The sequence below is a fragment of the Watersipora subatra genome, chromosome 10, assembly GCF_963576615.1.
Source record: "Watersipora subatra chromosome 10, tzWatSuba1.1, whole genome shotgun sequence".
Lineage (NCBI taxonomy): Eukaryota > Metazoa > Bryozoa > Gymnolaemata > Cheilostomatida > Watersiporidae > Watersipora > Watersipora subatra.
Window position 1 is genome coordinate 10,488,092 of NC_088717.1, and position 22,192 is coordinate 10,510,283.

The 22,192-nt window shown below is 36.0% G+C and overlaps 1 protein-coding gene across 1 annotated transcript; it reads right to left on the reverse strand.

Moving 5' to 3' along the window:
- Window positions 1-227: 227 nt before the first annotated feature.
- On the reverse strand, window positions 228-20,135 carry LOC137405679 (mitochondria-eating protein-like). The gene is made up of 13 exons (XM_068092018.1): window positions 20,006-20,135; window positions 19,221-19,326; window positions 14,967-15,094; window positions 14,734-14,828; window positions 13,764-13,859; window positions 12,323-12,496; window positions 8,861-9,074; window positions 6,785-6,943; window positions 5,828-6,003; window positions 5,180-5,350; window positions 4,345-4,398; window positions 3,273-3,343; window positions 228-1,484 (listed from the first exon to the last, which is right to left on the reverse strand). Exons 1-13 carry the CDS (start codon window positions 20,090-20,092, stop codon window positions 1,387-1,389), a joined length of 1,629 nt encoding a protein of 542 aa, XP_067948119.1. The 5' UTR covers window positions 20,093-20,135; the 3' UTR covers window positions 228-1,386.
- Between the last annotated feature and the right edge of the window lie 2,057 nt (window positions 20,136-22,192).

Sequence of the window (22,192 nt, forward strand, 5' to 3'; positions counted from 1 at the left end):
CCTGCCATCACATAGGTATTTCTAAATGCACCAAGTGAGGCGCAAATAGCAGTTTTAACAAAGCTCTATTACTCAGACAATCATACGATATTATTAGCTAACAATCAATTATCAACACGAACACTGAGAATTTGATCAAAAATACCATACTGTTGCAACTATTTATATTTTGACAGGGAAAGACAACTTATAATTGTAACACATATTCTGCTTTGGGCACTTTTTAGAACTATATTTGACATAGAAATTTAGAAATTCACATAAAATCACGCAGGCACACAGCAGTCGATATAAGAAAATTTATGTTAATAGTACAAATAACATTGGTGTATCATATCTATGGGTGCATAGAGCAGTCAAATATAATCTTGCAACTAAAAAAATAGTTATACATAAGAAAATACAATATTTACGAAGACAGAAAACTGCACTCACATCTAGAGAAATAGTCTCTACTGCACCAGTGAAAAAACCAGCATACTTTGAAGCTAACTGAAAAGTGGGAGATAACTTCAAGTACTTAACACTAGCCAGATTGGTCAAAGAAGAAAAAGATTTGTAAGAGGACGGCTTCTCCAAGAAAAAATATACGAGAGAATAATGTGTCTAGTTTGGACGGTTACTCAACACGTTACAGAAGCTACACTAACAGTCTTTATAAAGCTAAGCATAGATTAATGGTAAGCAGAGGCAAATGAGGCTAGCTATACAACGGCCCGCATTAAAGGCTCTCTCCACGCAAGGAAACTCATGTGCTAGGTACACTCAGAGGGATAACAACACTCCAGCAATGCTAGTATCTTCTACCTGGTAGTAAATCATAGCATATGTAAACAGAGTAGCAGAGGAGATCTACAGTAGTTCTTAGACTTGTGACAGCAGGTGATTGATGATGAAACCATTTCAATGTTTTATTTTCACATGATTTTAGCTGTAAGCAACAGGAGAACAACACAGTGAGAGATGAACACCTAACTCAATAGAATGGAAATGTGCGGAGAGGTAGAAAAAAAGGAAACGGCGAAGACGATCTTGTTACCATGGTTACTGCTAGTTTCCAGGGCTACTAGTAGTAAGAGAGCGTGCCAGAGAGATGGCTGCTGTGGCTGTCGGAAAGGTGGGCTGAAATGTAGTGAGTTTGTTAGGAAAACACAAAAAGAGCAAATCAAAAGCATTCAACTCGCGTTGAGAGGCATCGACATTGGAATTATCCAATGAAGCATTTTGGCACTTTGGAACATTTCATAAAATTGACACTATGAGACTACGAAGGTAATACAAGCATGAGACACAGACACACTGAAAACTTATATTAATCTCAAACATTTGAAACTGTGCGGATGACAAGGGGAGGGTGCCGAGGCTATTAGGGTGAAAAATGTTAGACTAATATTTCAAGGCTGATCGCAGTGATGAAATAGTTCTCTCTGAACCAGTCACACTTGAGTTCCCACGGCTCGCAGACCTACTTCCACCAACAAGACCTAGCCAAAAGGAAATGAACACTAGGAACATTCACTCACTGCTTGCTAGGACAGAAACGGTAGCAAGAGTGGATAACTTCTTTCTATTCATGCTACTCAGCATATGAAACCATGAGGTGGCTTGCAAACACAGTCAACCCCTATTAAAACGAACTAATACCGGTGGTGAGTGGTCAGCTTTGGCTGATTGTCTGGTGAAACAGATCTGCTTATATTTAGGATTATATATAAATGAACATCAACATTATGAAGACCTGCATACATTGTACTATATACTGTACACTATACTGCATCTGTTTTAAAATATTTAGCCAGTGAGAAAAATAATGTCTAAGCTGCGGAAATTTCTAAAAATAGCAACGAAGGTTAGACAACTCGTGGAATGGCAAATTAATTGCAAAAACTTCCATTTACAGGAAGTATTACATTTTATTTTACTAAATATTAACTAAACTATCCTTTAAAACTTAAGTTGTAGTTTTTTAACATATTTACAAATCAAATAAAATTATATTTCACCGTCATAAAAGTTGAATAGCATATAAACCATATGATACAAATACGTATTTTACTTTTGTGAACGATTTATATCAACGGCAAATATAATATACAAGTTTTCTTACATTTCATAATCCTGTAAATTTGTACGAACATCCTTTTAAACTGATTATCTATTGTTTAAATTTAACTGCACTTTGCAGCTTTTATGCCCAAAATCTTATCTGATATCCTGTCTAATGGGGTCTGTTTTAACAAGGGTTAACTATATCATGAGCTGTCCATGACCTATGGACAGTCAGAGCGCTGCCTTGTTTTAAACACATAAATTTTAGTGGATGAGAAGAAACATTGCCGCAAGATTTGAACTCATCTGTACCTGAGAACATGCAATAGCGTCATCTAAGTAAGAAACTGGGTTAATTTCTAGACGAAGTATCAAAAAAAGGAACTCCTGAAGCAAATTCTAGTGTTTCTCATTGCTTCTGGTCTATATATATATAAATATATATATATATATTTATTTATATATTTATATATATTTATACATGTATATATATATACCAGAATCACTATACATATATATTGTTTCTGTTATATATACAAAAAACAGTATATACAATATATTGCTATATTATATGCATACAATATACCAGAAATATATATACATGTATATATATACATGTATATATATTTCTGCAGCTAATGCTAGCATTTGCCATGGAGCAAAAGAAAAATTATTTTTCATTACAACAGTTGACTTTGATAAATTTGGATTCTGATGCACAGGCTTAAAAGCAAACTTATTTTAAACTTACAGTAATTAAAAACAATTTTGTTCAGTTTCAAATTGGCTTAGCTAATTCTTCCTTTGTTTCGCTCTCACGATCAGCCGGTCGTTTTAAGAGAAACCTAAAGATGTTTGCCTTTGTTGCCCTTTCAACACATTGTAAAAAGGATGAACACAGATGTCGTCACAAAGGACTATGCATGAACACTAGCCAACTTGTCCGAATGTCTATTTTTTATAGTCTTGATAGATAGCGCCGGCCTTTTCACATAGCATCGTTTCAGTTACGCTGTCGCCGGCCAATTGTTTGTCTCCTATCCAAAGCATGAGCAGTCTCTCCATCAGCGGTTGTGAAGATCGCTACGCCGATTGGAAACTACGGTTGGTACTTTTGCAAGCTTAAACGTCGTGTTTACTAACAGGAAGCCGGTTGTTGAACAAAATCAGCATGTGTAAGTTTCTGCAGAGATTACACCATGAATAAGAGGAAATAGGCTTACCTAGGGGACTTGAAGATCTGCCAAATCGTGGGCTCGGAGACCTGCTCCTGGTCCTCAATGGACTCATTGACCTGCAGCATTACCAATTTATCTATTATAAATTGATTTCAGGCTACTCCAAACGCACCAATCATAGCTCATAATTCTATCCACCTGCTAATGATTGGCTCTTTGATCCCGGTGAATGAAATCACAATCATTTCAGGAATCCCATATTAAAAACTGTCACAAAGCCATCCTCAAACCAGTGCCAAATTATATGTGTAGCTGAACCGATTCCTTTCCTAACAAATGTCACCAAGTTCAGCACCTATTCAGAGTCATTGTTTGATCTGTTTGTGTTTGAGGAAAATCATATAAACAGAGAGTGTAAGGGGATGCAACACAAAATGAGTACTTTATTGCCTATTTACATAAGGAATGGAGTATTTTGAGGTGTTTTACTGTAAGGCAATGCATCACACAAAATCCTCACAAATTAAACTAACAGCTAAAATCCAAAAGGACAAACCCAGTAGGAACAAGAATAATTTATACGCGTGCGATACTGGATTGACGAAAAAAAGACGATTACCAAGTTTGAAGCGATAAGTAATTTTGTTTGAATACAGCTACTTATATGTTAATAGTTGAACCGATGAACATTTGCCATCTCTCAATTGGTGGTTAACCGAGTTTAACTCATTTGATAAGCGAACAGTTAAGCTGTCAATATGAAATAACAGGAGTTATCTCCAAATACATTTGGTAGCAAATGCGAAAGCAGAAAGGTAAATTGTCAGTAAAAGCACCCATGTAACACACATAGACTTAAAGATTGTGTCAGCACAACTCATAAAATGTACAGTTAGTCTCCAGCTAGAGTAAATTGTGATAACTATAGCGGAGAAAAAAGTTAACCTTAGAGGGTCAGAGGTGAGCCCCAAAATGAACAGCTTTAACAACTCTATTCGAAAGGTTAACATTTTTCTCCGTATTATTCAATTTCAGCTGATAAACAAAAAAGGTCAGTAGAAACACACGGGGCTGACAGGTAGAGGGACAGACAGGTTCTATTCTAAACACGTTTTACCTGCGAGGACTAACTGAACGACTTCTGCTACGAGATGTTCTGCCCAAAGCAAACCTACACATTCCACATGATCGCAGATGTAAGCAGATATGCTAATTACCCAAATAGAAACAAGTCGATGTTGAGAGATGGAATGGCGTTTAACAGACAAATAGTTCAGGCAGCATTAACTAATATGATACCAAACAAGCTCTTCTCACAAAACAACAACACACAGCATGCTGTCAATAGGTAAAAAACACAACAACATGAGCTGAGCCACAAATATAAGACTGCTATATATAAAAATGAACTGACAAAAATTTTAGTAGATTTCACCAGAAAGTATCGGTATTTTTTATCATTTTTCATGTTAAAAAATACATGTTAAATAATGTCACTAGTTACCATCGTTGCTATAATTGGTACCAGCTATTGCGTTCAAGATGGAGTGTAACGCGCCTCTATTCTGTCAGTCTCTTTGCAACTATAGACAGCATAGTCGCACTTTCACTTGAAGTAAGCGTTTTAATCTCGATGAAGTTTTTTCAATGTTAATCTCGAAACATCTTGACAGTCAGATCACCTCAAACATCAAAATCAATCGCATATGATAGAAAAATATCGATACTTTCTGACTATAGTCTACCAACAGTTTATGCAAGTTCATGTTTGACCAATGAAATTAGAGCAACATGTACGTCCTGTTACGACTCACTTATGGCTCACCTAGTTCCATCAACTCACTCTTATAAGACACACGGTAATCTAGCATTTTCTTTAACCAAACCCAATGACCTCTAAGCGAAAGTGCACTTAAGCATTAGACTGAGAACTTGACGGGACAAAGTTGTACCTGACAGGACTAGTGGACCTAGACCTTGACCTTCTGGGGGAGGAGAGAGAAGCTCCTCGTCTAGTGCAGGCCTCTCCTTTCACTAGAACTCGAATACCCTGCATGAGGCATGGGAAGATATGGTGGTTGACGAGTGGAGCCGAGTACTCGCTGTCATAACTGCGGCGATACCTAACAAGACAGGATACTGAGATATTAAAATAGCTCTGTAACAACACTATACTAAAAGGAAAGACAACTTACAACTAACAACTCACCCTTTTTTAATTATTAACATTTAAATGAGTTCACTTCGGCTGTAGTTTTTTGTTGCCAAAGTTACGTTATACAACCGATCAGCAAAAAGGAAACATGTGAATTCCTTTCAAAAAAGAGGAAATGAGCAATATTGGATCGTAATCATTTTTCAGCTGAGTAAAAAAAGTAGAATAAACCTAAACACTGAGCTAAGATCATATAATACAGTGATGGTAAGAATAGAATATGCATCCAAACTAAACACAATACGGAAGGGTGAGAGGCCATGAGATGTACATTTTGTAATATTTAACATTAATATGTTAATAGTATGTTAACATAAAAATGTTAAGTATTGCATGTTAACATATGAAATATGTTAACAGTGGCTCAAACACCCAAAGTACCCACTTGTGGTCATCAAATAGCTCAGCATCAGTAGCTAAGGCTACATCCAGAGGGTGGGCAAGAGAAGAACACTCCCAGGCTAGTTTACAGGCCTCCCTGATGTAAGGCTGGATGAGGCTGTATGAGGCCTCAGGTGGAATGTAGAGTTTAAGACTACGATTCAGGGCACGAGTGACGTCCTACAAACAGACAGGCAAAAAATTCAGTTCATAGTGAAACAGATATGCAAGGCTAATCCTCCTCAAAGCGTCACTGACCATGTTAAAAGTACAGCTGACCATGTTAAAAGTACATATGACCATGTTAAAAGTACAGATGACTATGTTAAACATACAGTTGACCATGTTAAAAGTACAGCTGAACATGTTAAACATACAGATGACCATGTTAAAAGTACAGCTGACCATGTTAAAAGTACAGATGACCGTGTTGAACGTACAGGTGATCGTGGTAAAAGTACAGATGACCATGTTAAAAGTACAGATAACTATGTTAAAAGTACAGACAACAATGCTAAAAGTACAGATAACCATGTTAAAAGTACAGCTAACCAATCGAAATCACGTGACAGGAAATGATTAAAAGCTGATTGTGAGTCCAGAAAATAAGGAACTAGTCCAGTGACGAACGCGAAACAATGACAGCAGTTAATTGTACAAAATGGCTTGAGGCCAGTCTAAGAATGGATATAATAAATGTAAGCTAACCTAAAATCTACGACAAAACTGAAATAAACCTAAAATTCACCTCACATGTCACTTGTTCAAGTCCAAAAGATGTCGTCCATTTTCCTTGGACTCACTTAACATATTTTGGACTTGCACGAGTGACAAAAGTGTAAGTGGCAGAATTGTGCAGGTGACAATGAAGCCTGAGTGGCAGGCTAGCACAGGTTACAAAAACAAATTGATCCGGTAAAATTCTAATGATATCTAGGCCGACAAGGTTATGTCAACTCACGCTGATTATGCCAGGCAAATCAAAAAGGTCAGTGTTGCGATTGATATAGTCCTGCACAGCCTCTTCTAGAGTTTCTGGTCCAACATGGGTAATAGCAAGATTAGACCTCACTTTCATCTTGTGCTCCCTGAAGGCCAACTTGGCAGCAACAAAAGCTTCCTGTTGAATAAATGATGACTCATCAACTTAACCATTAGACTGATTTTATGATCAGTTCGACTGGATTCAATTGACACCTAGAAACAGGTTGTACTCTCTAGGATACAATTAGTATCCAAACTAGTATCCAAACTTAGTATCCAATTAGCTTCAAACACAAGCTCTTGATAGGTTCTGAAGCTAAATTGTAGTTTAAACCGTATACAACTGTTTATTTAAAGAAGTAAAGTAACAGCTTTACTAGGGTAAAGACCGCAAAAATGTAGCAAGTAGTAAGAGTTTCAAGAGTGCGCCTTTCATTCTATATATATAAAGCCCAAAGTCAGTCATTTAATCTTTCCAGCTATAACTGATTAGTATTGCAGAGGATTTGAACCGGTTCACCAGTTAGGTGAACCGGTTCAAACCTTCGGTTCACAGAACCGCCGGTTCACCAGGCAATGAACTATTGCATTGAGCTATGTGAGATACAGTAGATTCATTGGGGGATATGTGTCATTATCTAAGTTAAAATACATATATCAATCTGCGTAACTCCGCAATGTCACTAAAGCTTGCTCTCACGGCTCTTATTACTAAGTTTAGCAATTGGAATACTAGCTTACTCAAATTAGTCATTGGCAATGTGCCAGGATAATGGTAAGTGGAAGGCAACTACATTACCCGCCACTGTTTATAAGCTATTTTTTCATACCCGTGCAACGCTGGGATTCGGCTAGTCCCAAAATATTGTCAAGTTAATGTGATAACTCTTGAAGCACATTCTAACCATGGTAACAAATTCTCAATAAAATGATAATTACTATGAAAACTGAAGATTTTGCACAAAAGTATATCTTAACATGGCTGTCATCTGTCACCACAGCAGAGTGTAACCAGCCTGACATAACCCATAACAAAAAGTTCTGTAATTTTCTATAATCTTTAGCTCATAACATCATTAGTATAATGTTGATAGCTTATACAGATAATAAAATATACAGCAAAACTACTTTTCATTTTTCGCAAAAATTTAATAAGCTTTACCTAGTACTGCTTTAATAGCTGGCAGAGCCAAAATTGGATTGCCATTATTTCTCACTCTATTCATAGCCAGCAGTAAGCTCTATAATGCCTTCTTACATTTTTAATCAGAGTCAGCAGGTGGCTGTTTAAGTGGCTGCCTCTCATAAACCAGATGGAGTCTAGAAACCAGATATTTTTAGCAATTTGGTTGAAGGTACAAAGCATACGAGTTTAAAGTTTGGATGAAATCGGTCAAAGATTGTGGAAACGCATAGCATTAACGCAGACTAACAGACAGAAAAACGACAAAATGTTTAATCATTAGTCAATATTTTATTTACCTTTAAATGATATTATCACAGATCAACTATTGCCACTCTACATCATAATGCTACACAATGATTATTCTCATATATTCCAGTGCTAATATTACCATAGTAGATTCTATGTTATTCTATCAACATATTCTAATTATTCTATTGTTATTCTATGATTTCATTCTTATGTTCTATTAATATAGTGGATTCTCATCTGTCATCTTACTAATCTCTACTTGTAGTACAAACTTGAAAAAACAAGGAGAAGTTTGTTTTTAGAAGCTTGTATAGATCGCCACAGATTGATCATTGATGTATATATTGCATATACATAGTACAGGCAATATAGATTGATCATTGATATCGTATTTGCATAGTACAGGCAATCAATATACTTATCCAATTCTATGAAATCTCTTTTATTGTATTGCGCAGTAATTCCCTGTATAACAAATTCTATCCTACACTGGAATAGCCTAAGAGCTCAGCAAGTGCACAACTAGTGGAGAGTGTGAATACATAATTTTCTGAAATTAAATCGCTTAACAAAGCCAAAAACTGAGCGAAGTCAACCGTGGTAATTTGTAAAGCTAACCTGAACCACAGCATTACAGATTCTCTGGTTCATTTCATAGTCAGACTGATATCTCCCCAAAGTGTCCATGGCATTCAGCCGATCAATGGAGAAGAGGTCATTGAACCTGTTGATGAGGCTCTCCTGTCTCACCCGTTGCGTTACATCTTGAGTTGAGAGAGGAGAGCTCGCCCTTGCCAGGTAACGATAACTCTTCAGGGAGTCAGAGAGGTCACTACAAAACAATTGACTAGTAATGCTTCAAATAACAAGAGAGAACAACTACAACAGGCTATTCAAAGCTTGACCTTTTGATGGTTAGAAGCGTAGGATGAGACACATTTTGACTACGACTAGCAATGAGGTACAGCAATAATTCAAAGCGTGTGCTGGGTACAGCGGCTAGGTGAGATATAAAGTTAGGATAACAACGGAAAACTCTAACAGTTTATGGGAACTACTACAGAAAATGCTCTACTGCTACAAAACAACCAAATGCTAAGTTTTCTTTTGAAAAAAACATACAAAACTAAACATATTTTAATTATATTTTATTATTATATTTATTATACTATTATATTTTAGTTATATTTTGTAAAATGAATGAAGGTTGGTTTACTTATATATTTCCTTTCCTAGCATAGTTATTGGCATTTGATGGCTTCATTGATATAGTAGGAGGGGAAGGGGGTGAGAGGGGTAACAAAATTTTGAGACATCAACATATCCTTTAATAATTTTCTATAATTTTACTTTATTGTTTTGAGTGCCATATTAATTGCTATTTCATAAACATCTATTTGAGTAGGCGTGTCTTATTACCGTTTACAATTTGGTTCCCATATCAGTTCTGGCACATGATCATGACTGATTAACTGCCAAGAATTGAAAAATTTTAATGAATTTAATCTACCAGTAGTATTCGAGTACTCAATTTAATAGAACTAGCAAATCACTTAATTTGAATTCTATAAATTGCAACAAAACCCATCCACATACATCAAGTGTTTGACATGTTACAGCCAGACAGAGAGAAAATACAGGAGCATACAACAAACAACAAAGATTATCTCGCCTGTTGACTTTAAACAAAACTTGTGTTCAAAATTCATTTCTATTTCATTCATATTCAGAACTTTGCATAGAAGTATGAGCAAGGTGCATAGCTTTATTTTTATTAAAGCTGTAAGACAAGTCATTACTCTATGGAATGTCAGAGCTGACATACAATATTATTACAGATAATCTTTCAACCACGATGTTCATGTTTCCTGAACGGCTAGCCGTTTGAGAAGAGAAATAAATTATTGCTGCTGTGAGACTTCTATTGCTTTGCTAAGACAAAAAGAAATGAAATTCCTAGACATCTTATAGAATGGAAGCTGTAGAAGCTATGTGAATCAAGGTAACTACTAGCCTGCTATGCGGGTGTACAAGACCTTTTATACTTACTCATCAAGCCTAGAGACCGTCACCGAATCGGCGACACTAGGCAGGCTGCGACGACGACTACGGTACGTCGAGCCATAGTGGGAAGACTCGCTAGAATATAGGAGACTGTAGCGATATAATGACTACCTAGCCAGGAGTTGCATGCACTATGTAAACTCAGCTCAACCCCATAGCATAATTACACACACAGTAGATATGGTGAGAAGAGAGCAAGCTTGAGTGCTATTTACCATCTGATATTTGGATTATACACCAGGTTTTTAGGAAGGAATACTTTTGAGTATCATTAGCCTGAGAGACCCAAGTGAAAGTGTGTTGAAGCAGGCTGCACAAGACACACTTTCACAATGGCCCGTCAAGGCTTTTGCAAGGCTTTTAACAAAACTTTTGCACCATTAGTTGTTATCTCACGTCTCATTGGCTAATTCTTTTAACAATAAGCTTAAGTTCTTATATAAAAAATATTGGAAATGGTACTCCGCAGCGATGGTAATCCTTTTTGCAAAATTATATTAATTGAAAAGCAAACTTCAAGAGCCCCTCTTTTGGGCTGATATTATTGATTATATGATTTCAGTAAAAGCATCTTAAAATGACATCAACTAGGGCATCAGCGTGCTGTCTTTTTCCAAACATATTAGAGTGTGTAGGCATACTTAGTTATTATAAATATTTGTTGTGATACAATTTATTGACTCGCTATTCCATCAAATCTCTTTGTCTGTGGTTGCTTCAATTTAATTTTCTGTGAACCAAATGGTGTAACTGATCAATATAAAACATCTGAAAAAAAAGTGAGTTGAAATAATGGTGTACTTCTAATCAAAGTAGGAAATATATCATATTCTATAGTATGGCAAGACAAGTGAGCAACTTTGGTTTAGTACACTCATACAGACATAAAATAATTATTAAATAGTTATTTGTTTGAGCAGCTAAATGCAACCGTAAAGATACACAAAACGAAAAAGTGACACTCCACACTTCACACATGTATACAACTAGACCGCGGCCAACCTTAACAAATCTAAGGGTAATCAAGCAAAGTTTCTAAACAGCAAAATTTAAAAATTGAAGCTGCCGGGTGATAAAAGTGCCCGATCTTTAAAACATCATGAGAAAATGATAAATAATAATAATGCATCCATCGCCGATGTCAAAGACTCGACCTACGCAGTCATTATCGAGGAATATCTATCGAATAGACATCTTCATAATCGTCTGCTGTTTTCAATCTTCAATAAAGCATCAAAACGAAATTTAAAATAACAACAATTTTAAAGTGAACAAAATAAAATAAATGGGACCAAAACTGAAGAAATAACCAAACGTGCATACATTAAAATAAACATTATTATGAAATTGCTTAGACAAATTTTCATCAATGTTTATTCATAAATGATTTGGAGGGTTCATATCTTATGAAAGGAAAGCTAATTTGGAGCAGAAACTTTTGAAGTCAAACTGCAAATAAAGAATTTGAGGTTTGCAAAGATTATTTGTACCAGCGCTTTTTATTTTTAAATTAAACTAGAATAATTCAAAAGCTAACTAAATCTTAATTCTAAATTAAATTTGACCTAAATTAATTTTAATTCTAAATTAAATTAGGGTCATCAAAATGAATCTTTAAATTTCATCACCAACTAATTTACTGCCAATTCTTAACTGCGAAAAATACTTGGAAGCAACACTCATCTAAAAACAAAAATACTAAATGACACGTGAGAGACAAACAAACGTGTGCAGGGTAAGTGAACAAGTGACAAAAGGTGTTGTTGTGGCACCATAGTTGAACCGTTACCTAACAGTCGCTCCTTTGACAATTGACAATTCAGATTTTAAGCGTCTAATAGTTAAATCTTGCTCATCTGCCAATGCATATCTAGCTCGCAGTCGAATCAGCTCATCCTGGGAGGCGTTGTATCTAACAGGCATACATAACATAGCCATAGGTTCTAGAAAAGGAGGGTTAGTCATCATACACACCCAAGCATCTAGATAAGCCCGCTAACTACCATTCGCATTTACCCAGTTTGATCTCCAGTTGTATAAGATCGGGTAGGTGAAGAATATCTTAGAGTGTCCCTTCTGCCCGTCAACAATGCGATATCTTCTCTAAGGCTACGACATTGTCGCTCAAGGTCATCCATATGACCAGTGCGACATTTCAATGTGAGTTTTTCTGCCTCAGCTGCCGCTAGTCTAAAGTCAGCAATGTCAGCTGTGCACTAGGGTGACATAACCAATGAGCAAATCTTGATAACACTAACGCTAAGCAATTGAAGGCAAAATGTTACCCAGCGAGTGGGCAATAATAAGCTATTGTGTCAAGTAGTGAATTATGCCTTGTAATAAGATAGAAATGTTTGTTTTATGCATAAAGGTGTAAATAGTGTAACCAATTATTACAATGGAACATCGCAACAGCAAATCAACTCCGATTGCAAAACCTTTTGAATTACAATGTTTACGTTAGAGTGAAATAATAGATGCCGGCAGCAGTCAGCATAGATAAAATATTAAGATTGAAGTAGAGTAGAACTTGCTTCAGTCACACGAGATCATGGCTGGCTAACTTGCATTGTGGGTAAGATCTAAGCAGCAGATACATTAAACAGGAAGTAGCCATCATTACTCTGCTCATGAACATAAGAACTTGAAATATGCTTAACACACTGAAGCCTGGGGGCTGAGATCATTTGGGGGCAATATTTTCGACCTGATCCGATGCAGTGAACTCGACTTCAAAGTTTCATTTTGTTTTTCTACCCTCTCAGTTCACGTAGGATAACAGAATTTTGGTCGATTTTTGCAGTATTGGTTTTTAGAATAATTCCAAAGTTTCAAGTCGATTGGATAATTAGTTCTTGAGATACTGACGGCTAAAATAACTAGGGAACTTGTCACCGACCGAGAAATAAAAAATGGATTTTAACAGAATATTAGTTTCTAGTGACACACGGACTAAAATTTTTAGTAATCAAGAATAAAACATAAACAAAACTAGAAAGCTTCTCCTTAGTAACAAGATCTCTACACTAACAATATTTGTTTTTCTATTCATAACAAATATAGACACTCTATCAGACTCGGTTTACTGCAATCGTCATGATTCTTCAGTTATCTCTAAAACATCCCTTCTTCGAAAGTATGAAAAAAAATTGTTATAGTTGATTTCCCTTTTTTTCTTTGAGTTGCTTAAAGCTTCAAAATGACATTCAATTAAAAAGAAATTGTGCTATTCTAAGTAGTTTCACAGTCGATAGAAGGTTGTTAATACTGTCTAGAATCAGGGGCCCTGCTTGTGTATACAAGGTAAGGCTTCAAAGTGTTAAACTTTAAATTAGGATCAGCGACTTACATATTTTATTTACCCAAACAAATGGCTTGTGATAACTAGATAACATTACGTTAGTGTGAGTTCTCATAACAAGGGTTTCTAAAATGTATCTGGCATTAAAACACATACTTGGCTCGGAGGTCACGGATCTCAGCTTCGTCTAACATCCTGTCACTTGAGGAAGCTCTCATCGAGTTGTTCAGTTCGTCTTTCGTGTCTAGCAGCCTAAAAACCAAACAGATAGACTGAGAATATAACCTTAAATTTGCTTGTCAATGTCAAATCATGAACACGCATTTTTGCAGTGCACAAGCAAAACTGAAGATAGTTCTCAGTTGAGGCGACTCAGGATTACGAAGCCGTGTTAAAAATTGTAAAAAGGTAAATAAAAATATATTTTTTAAGACTATTAAAGTAAACATGAGTGTATAGATACTACACATGCACTCAGCTTGTCTTGCCATGACGTTGTTTTTATGGATGACCTAAGATCTGCCATTGAAGCAAATACAGTACCAGGAGTTAGACTAATGTGTAAGGTTAGCTTCAAACAGCAGGTTGTTTATTATAATGCTTCAACTATGGCAGGTTGTTGAATCGTTATAATAAAAACACCTACGGTACATACAAAATGCTAAATAAAAAGAGAAATGCCAACAAAATAAATATAAATAAAAATATATAACATCTACCACGATGTACTTTACAGTAGCCTGTTTACAGTCTCGTGTACACGGGCAAAGTAAATGAAAAGGAAAGAAGTAAAAATTTAATTTTACTTGTTAACAGTTCACACTTTAAATTAAAAATGGCAATAGAAAAAAGAAAAAGAGAAAAGGTTAAGAAGTGCAGTGTAAATAGCCTATATGTTTGCAATGGAGACTCCAAGAGGGGAGGCAGTTTATTTAACAACAGAATTGCTCAATGACGGGGTCTTCGGAACGTAACCTTGTCATTAGTATTAGTACAGCAAACATGTAACAGCGCAATGTTGCCATGGCAACATCACAGACTCTTCATCAATATGTGCAGACATTTTATTAGTTAAATATAAGAGATACAATCAGTAAAATGACGTTAGCAATCGTAATTTTCTTACTCATCACGTAGATCACTGTTCTCTCTTCTGATTAGACTGAGCTCATCCTCGAGTGTAGCCAGGGAATCCTCATACATGTCCTGCACCTCTCGCAGCTACAAGTACAGTGTGATTCTAAGCTATTTGGTCTTTCATATGTAACCTCTATCAACGTAGACAAGGAAAAGCTGTCTGAATAAACAGACATGAACTAGCACAAGTAGGTAAATTAGAAGTATCATAAATCTGCTCACTTCTCTCTCCTTGGCTAGACATGCCAAACTAGCCTCAGCTGTTACACTTGCGGTGCCAAAGTATGAGCTACCGAGGTGGGGCAGGAGGCGACTCTTGATAGTGCTAAGGCTCGCGCCATACATTCCGCCTAAAGACAATATCACAGAGCATAAGGATTCACCAATAACTCAGACATTTGGAATCATGTTTCAACCATGAAATGCTCTTGGAGTTGTGCTACTACAATTGCATTTACAATTTTCACCAATGAAAACTACGCATAGACATTTTATGCGCAATGGAAGGTGAGATGAAAATGAGAATATGGGTAGAGAGAAAGATCAGAGGTAGTGGATAAATGTGTAAAAGGAGAAGAATTTTAGAGGAAGAGTTCTTAGCTGACGAGATCTGAAAAAGGCGACACGCCTTCTGTGCTTTGGTTATCTTTAGTGGCAATCCAATGACACACAAATTACCAGACTAGAAACTGGTAACAGTAGTTTTACTGAGCCTATAGACACTTTACAAATAAACCTGCAAAGACTCCTACAAGCTATACTAAACTTGTCTATAAATATAATAGCTCAAGAGTGAACAACTCTTGAACAACTCAAGAGTGAAAGAATGAAATGAAAATATGAATGCGTTTAGGTTGTAACGGAATCTACCAAAAAAAAGCTGATTTGCAGCCTTCATGTAGTATTGGCACTGTTAGCACATGATAACGTGTTCAACAACTGACAATGAGGAAGAATACATGGAGATAATGGTGCAGCTATTTGTACCACACTGTTGAACAAGAACTCGGAAGTGAAAAATAATTTGGCTACAAAATGAAGAAATACTCCGATCAAGCGTGTTTGTCATAAGATAAATGCTGTTGCTTTTGAATGTGGCAACTGAAAGCAACAGCCCAAATTAGATAATCTATTCGATCAATTTGTACATCCAAACCTTGACATATAAAATTGATCTGCCATAGTGCTTGTTGTGTGTGTAAGTCTGTTGTAAGTTGAAGCAAATATTCTTATAAAAATACATTGCATAGCGCTTGATTCGTTCCAGAGTTCGGAAAATGTGATAAACACTTCACGTAACCACATATAGCTTTAAGACAACTATAAAACTAAATATAAAGCTAGGCAAAAGACTTAATGTAAAAATCTAAATTATTAGTAAAACTAAATTAATAATGTCCAGTAAATAGAGGTTTCTATTAATATTTATAGACATGTGAACAGAAATCTAGGCTCGGCAATGCATAGATCCTGTGGCAGAATGATTGATAATTTTTACTACATTTGTTAATTCTACTTGAAAAATCGTTTTTTTGGAAAAATTTTGTACATTTATGTTGAAAATCACTCTGTATATTGAAACAAATAGTTGCTTAAATTTTACAACAAACCGACAAATTCATATATGGAGGTGGCTGTCAAGGTTCAACTGTACTAAAGTAGCATGGTCATCGTCTGAGCTACCATAACGATCACCTTTCTCTGGATATTCAATCTTCAGAGTTTACATCACTACCATCATCTGAATTATTATTATACTGATCAGACAAAAGATCACTAGCGATCGCGGGATCAAATAAACTTTTATTTTTTCATTTTGAACGTCGAGCCGTATGTTGACTGATTTTTCCAACTTCAATTTTTTCAAAGGAGTCGCGACTACTTTAGCTTTTAGCACAAAGCAACGCCTCTCAGATAATCATTTCATATTGTAATTCATCGACTGACATCTTGTTAATAATATTTAAGATCTACTAGCGTTCATATCCTTTGTTTATTGTTACTAGATGACAGCTTTATAAACGTTTATCGAAAGCGACAGAAAAGTCGTTTCCCCACGGAACCGATAAACGATATTTTGGACAATTCCCCAGCCAAAGGGTTAGGCTCTTGACCTTGATTCTTTTTACCAGTAAGATTGTTCTGTGGTTTACACCATAATGATATGTTTTACCAGTTGGTGATCACCAATTAAACTGCGTGGCTTCTTGCCATTTAAATAAAACTAACTGATTGTCGATTTCCTAGCTTATCTAATGACTGCAAGAACTTTTGCTTTAGTATTACTCAATCCGGACGGTATAAAACCTTTCAGCATCAATATCTGGCTCGTGGCACTGGGCTGATGTTTTACGCAGTTTTATGGCAGCAGTGCTAAGCCAGTGTGTTGGCATGTGCCTATAGAATATTTGATAGGCTTAACATTGTGTAGCCCCATTAGTGATGAGTCCACATTTGGTATTTTAGCAAAATTAGGTGTAAAATATATGCCTGTCATTTTTATAAGTCTTTCTATAAGTCTTTTAACACAAAAGACATTAAAAATAACTTCGATTGTATAATCTTTCAGAGCAATAAACCTAGTTAGTGAAAAGAGAAACTCTATATGGAATTATTCATGTTTCTGTGCAAAGAAACATGTTTGCCTGTGTGATTACTATGGCCATCAATAAACATCAGTGCCCTAAAACATCCATCTGCAAATCCACTCTTTACATGAGCTGTCAAGCTTGTCTCAAGATAAACATAAACCCTCTGAAACATGTGCCTGTGTATCCACCCCTTAAACAAGCTATCAACCCTGCTTCATAGAGAACACATCTGCTCTAAAACATGTGCCTGTGTATCCACCCCTTAAACAAGCTACCAACCCTGCTTCACAGTGAACACATCTGCTCTAAAACATGTGCCTGTGTGTCCACCCCTTAAACAAGCTACCAACCCTGCTTCACAGAGAACACATCTGCTCTAAAACATGTGCCTGTGTATCCACCCCTTAAACAAGCTATCAACCCTGCTTCATAGAGAACACATCTGCTCTAAAACATGTGCCTGTGTATCCACCCCTTAAACAAGCTACCAACCCTGCTTCACAGTGAACACATCTGCTCTAAAACATGTGCCTGTGTATCCACCCCTTAAACAAGCTATCAACCCTGCTTCACAGTGAACACATCTGCTCTAAAACATGTGCATGCATATCCATTCTTTAAGCAAGTTGTCAGGCATTCACCTGGTCTATCCACTCTGTGGGTGATCTAGTCAGCACGACAATGTATTGAACCCATTATCGCAGCAGCATTTATTATTGAAACAGCAAACTAACAAAAGAGTGTTTTATGCCACTTTATTAAACCGGCAGCAGTCCTTTACTGTGATTGCTCAGTTACCTGTATGCACAAAGTCAAAGCAATACGAGATACGGCATTAGCGTGTAGAATTTGTAAAAATAAAGGGTGCATATATTGATTGCGACTCGCATTCACTCGAAGGAAATCGATTGAAGGTGTAAGCAAATATGAAGGATTTTTAGAAAGTTATGCATAATTAATTGACTGCGCTAATTTATGAAGGTATATCGCTATAGATTGATCATTGATATTGTATTTGCATAGTACAAGCAATCAATACACTTATCTAATTCTATGAAATCTCTTTTATTGTATAGAGCTGTAATTCCCTGGCAGCCGGCAGTAACAGCAAAACTAGAACACCTTTTCATCCCTGCTCTGAGTTGACAGCTTATGGCAGTCGGGATTCCAATTTAAAAGTTTTAAATGCTGCTGACCTTTAAATATTAAACTATCGGCAGCATTTATGGAAACTGGCAAGCTTCCAACAAACTGATTAAATTTCTTTCAGCCAAATTTCAAAAGGTTCGTAATGTCTACAGTGTCAGATTTACAAGGTCTACAACCTGGGGCTGGGAGATAAGGACTTATTGTTGGTTGCTCATAGCAGTCTGTTACAGCATGATATTCTTTGATCAAATAAAAGCGTAACTGACCCTTGTTGTTAGCAACCAGCAAGCTGATACCAGCTACTCTAGTCTATGCAAACAAATGTCTAAACTGGCAGCAGCCATGAGTAGCTATGTCAAACTCAACCATAGCTTGCTACCAGAATTAAAAATATATCGAGTACAAATAGAAAGCTTAGAAACATAGCATTGTAGGCTAATTCAAGCAGCAGATTCAATTACTCAGACATATGAAAATTGCAATGCTCTAACATGTGTATGCGATTTACGTGGTAACAATCATGACAAGATAAGCTTTGATAGGAATTACTTTGTCTTATCAGTTGCACCGGTTAGATGTCATGACGCTGCTCCAAGACAACCAAAACTATCAAATGACTAAGCTAAAACACGTAACAACTTTAATCTATGCATTACAGACTACTACTAACTATTTAACAAGTAAATAGTTAAATACTTGATATATTTTGGTTAGAAACGAAGATGCTAATCTCTACCTCCAGATGCGACGAGACTAAGAAGTTTGAACAGCTGCCCTTGAACCTTGCCATTTAGCTCTATTATCTCACAGCAGCGAGCAACATTCTGGTCTGAAGTGTTGTACTGCAAAATATTAAATGAGTCAAGAATGCACCAAAGCAATATCTGCCTGAAGTCACAAATAGTTTGCTAGAATATGCTGATGCTGTTTTAATTATAGGATACATAGAATGACACTTAAATGTGTATCAACGTTGATACTTGACAGTTTGTATTAATGCATATATCGGAAAAAAAACATCGAACTCAAGGTACTTAAGACTATATACCTGTATAATATATATGCCAGCGAATTAAAATAATGACAAAATCAACAAGATAAGCGTTTGACTACATTCTCTTAAAAGGTTTCAAAACGCATTAGTTCACTCTGCGTTAATTCACGTTGTTAAAAGCAAAATACCAGGCAAAACTAGATTTTTTGCAGAAATAGCACTGGCTGGTAGCTATAAATAAGAATTCATCTAGACGCTTCAATGATAGAGGCTTGCTAAAGCACAGCGCACTCTTTGATTTTGCTAAAATATAAATTAACAGATTTATAACAAAAACCGTACACTTACTGATCTCTACTTAGGAGATCATAACTTATTAGGAGAATAATTTATTCCTATGGTAAATCGAGTAAACTCCTTAGCAACGAAAAACTCAAGCATAAAACTGGTTTAAAATCACAAATTACGTTGAATTACTGTGTGAACTTAATTTTTTAAATAAAAACAAAACTAGTTTTCAATCTTACGTGATAGACGTCAAGCCAACGATCTAATTTATCTTGCAGTGTTCCAAAAGAGCCAATGTTGACAAGTCTTCGTAGCGAATCCGCCATTTTCGACGCTTTTTATCCTCGTGTTCGCAACCGATTCTGCGGAGCCAATGATTCAGGCTTACTATGGGAAGCCGTAAATTGGATGTATGCTAATTGGATAAAAACCAGTGACGTCATAGCGCAAATCCGTGTGGGTCAAGGTTGGACAAGGCACGCTCGGCGAAGTAGTAGGAGAACAACTAGCTAGAGTTGACGGGTTGAATGAAAGAAAATAAGAAATAAAAACCGAAACACGAAATGGCAATGTTTCGTCAATTATTCAAAAAAGATTTTACGACAAGAACTTGCTACTTTTTACTCGCACATGTAAGTGCTCTAGATCAGGTTAAAACATGTGAAGATGGTTTTGTCGACACCAAGATTCTTGTTCATGAAGCCTTTTTGGTGTTTGTACCGGGCTGAACTGAAACGACATTTTTTTTATAAACTAATGTTTCGTTATTCAGGTTTTGATTAAATACATGATTAGAGTACATGTAAGGCCTATTGCGTTGATTTAATACGGACTGCTAAATAACAATGGAGTTTGCACATTTTCTTGTGTAATGTTGCCTATGCCTGCATTGCTTCTTCATAGTAATGGCATTATATTGATCGAATAATATCTCTCTCTGGAAAAATTCTGATAATGTTTTGAAAACACGATTTGTTTCCTAATGGTCCCTAACTAATAAATATTCCAAATTATGCATCAGTACCCTGAAAGCGCATTTGTTTGTGTCATCCTTGACCTGGCACAACCACTTGCATATATGTATTTTTAGACAAGAAAATATCAACGGCTAAACAGGTCTATTGATGTTACAGTTCCTAACAGAATTAAATGTTTGAAACCAATTGCCTATATACTGCTAGCAGGAATTTGGCTTCTGAAACACCATACATGGTCTGAGACATTGACCTGTCAGGCGCAAGAATTGAACTTGAAGGATTCTTCAAAAAGAGGTTGGTAAGTTTGGCAACCATAGTTGGTATGTGTTGTATATTCATGATAACCATACAGCTATGAGTTGCCAAACCATTCAACTATGATTTGGCACGCGTCGAACCAAAGTTGTATTTTTGCCTCCATGCCATGCACTTGAGGTAGTTAGTAAACTAGTCTTTTGCGACATAGAGTATTTTCAAATGTTCACTGCCCTTTCTAACTCATAAGATTTACTTTAGAATTTTCTATTTATTGCCTGGTAAAAAACAAACCCCTCATTAACTGAGGCTGGAAAATTAACTTTAAATCTTAGTTTTACTTGCCAAATTTTCTTTGTTAATCTCTTATACTTCATGAGGGTAATGTTATATATTATGTATATATATATATATATATATACATACAGTAGTATATATTATGTATACATATACATATATATATAGTATATATATATATGTATACATATATATATACTACTGAATGCCCCTCGTTTTGAAGGCAATAAAAAAGTTTTTGCATATAAAATTTATTTTTAATTAGCTAAGCTTCTTTACCCAAAAATTTTCAGTAACTCAAGCTAGCAATAAGAGCTGTGTTAAATCAGTTCAAACCTAGTGCATAGCATATTTTTCATTCCTAAAAGTTTATCGTTATAACTGGACACACGAACGACGGACCAACAAGCGACAGAGGCCAAGAATTTACATACTGTAAAACCTCTAATTGAGTGCCATGGCGCTCTATTTTTATTTTTCAACCCTTCCTCTATAGTGGCGGTCAATTGGAGGTGGCGTTCAAATAGAGGCTGGAGTTGTTTTTCAAATGGCTCATCAAAATTTTAGGAAGATAGATTTAGCCCTATTACGGGCGAAGCAAATGTCGCCTATGTTTTGCTCCCTTTTTTGGTACAGTGATGTTAAACCTTTTGGATGCAATAAATCTGCTAACTTACCTCCAACTTGTCGAAGATCTCTCAATAAATATGCGTTGAGAAACCAAGAATTATCTCTACCTGTTGATATATATTGCTTGCGATGATATTATGGCCTGTGTCCTTCTTTGCAATTTGTTGGGATTTTTAATTTTTATTTCATTTTAAATTTACAGACATTTTTATTTTATATAGATCTATATTTAAACCATAACTGTCACATACAACTTTTATTGTAGTT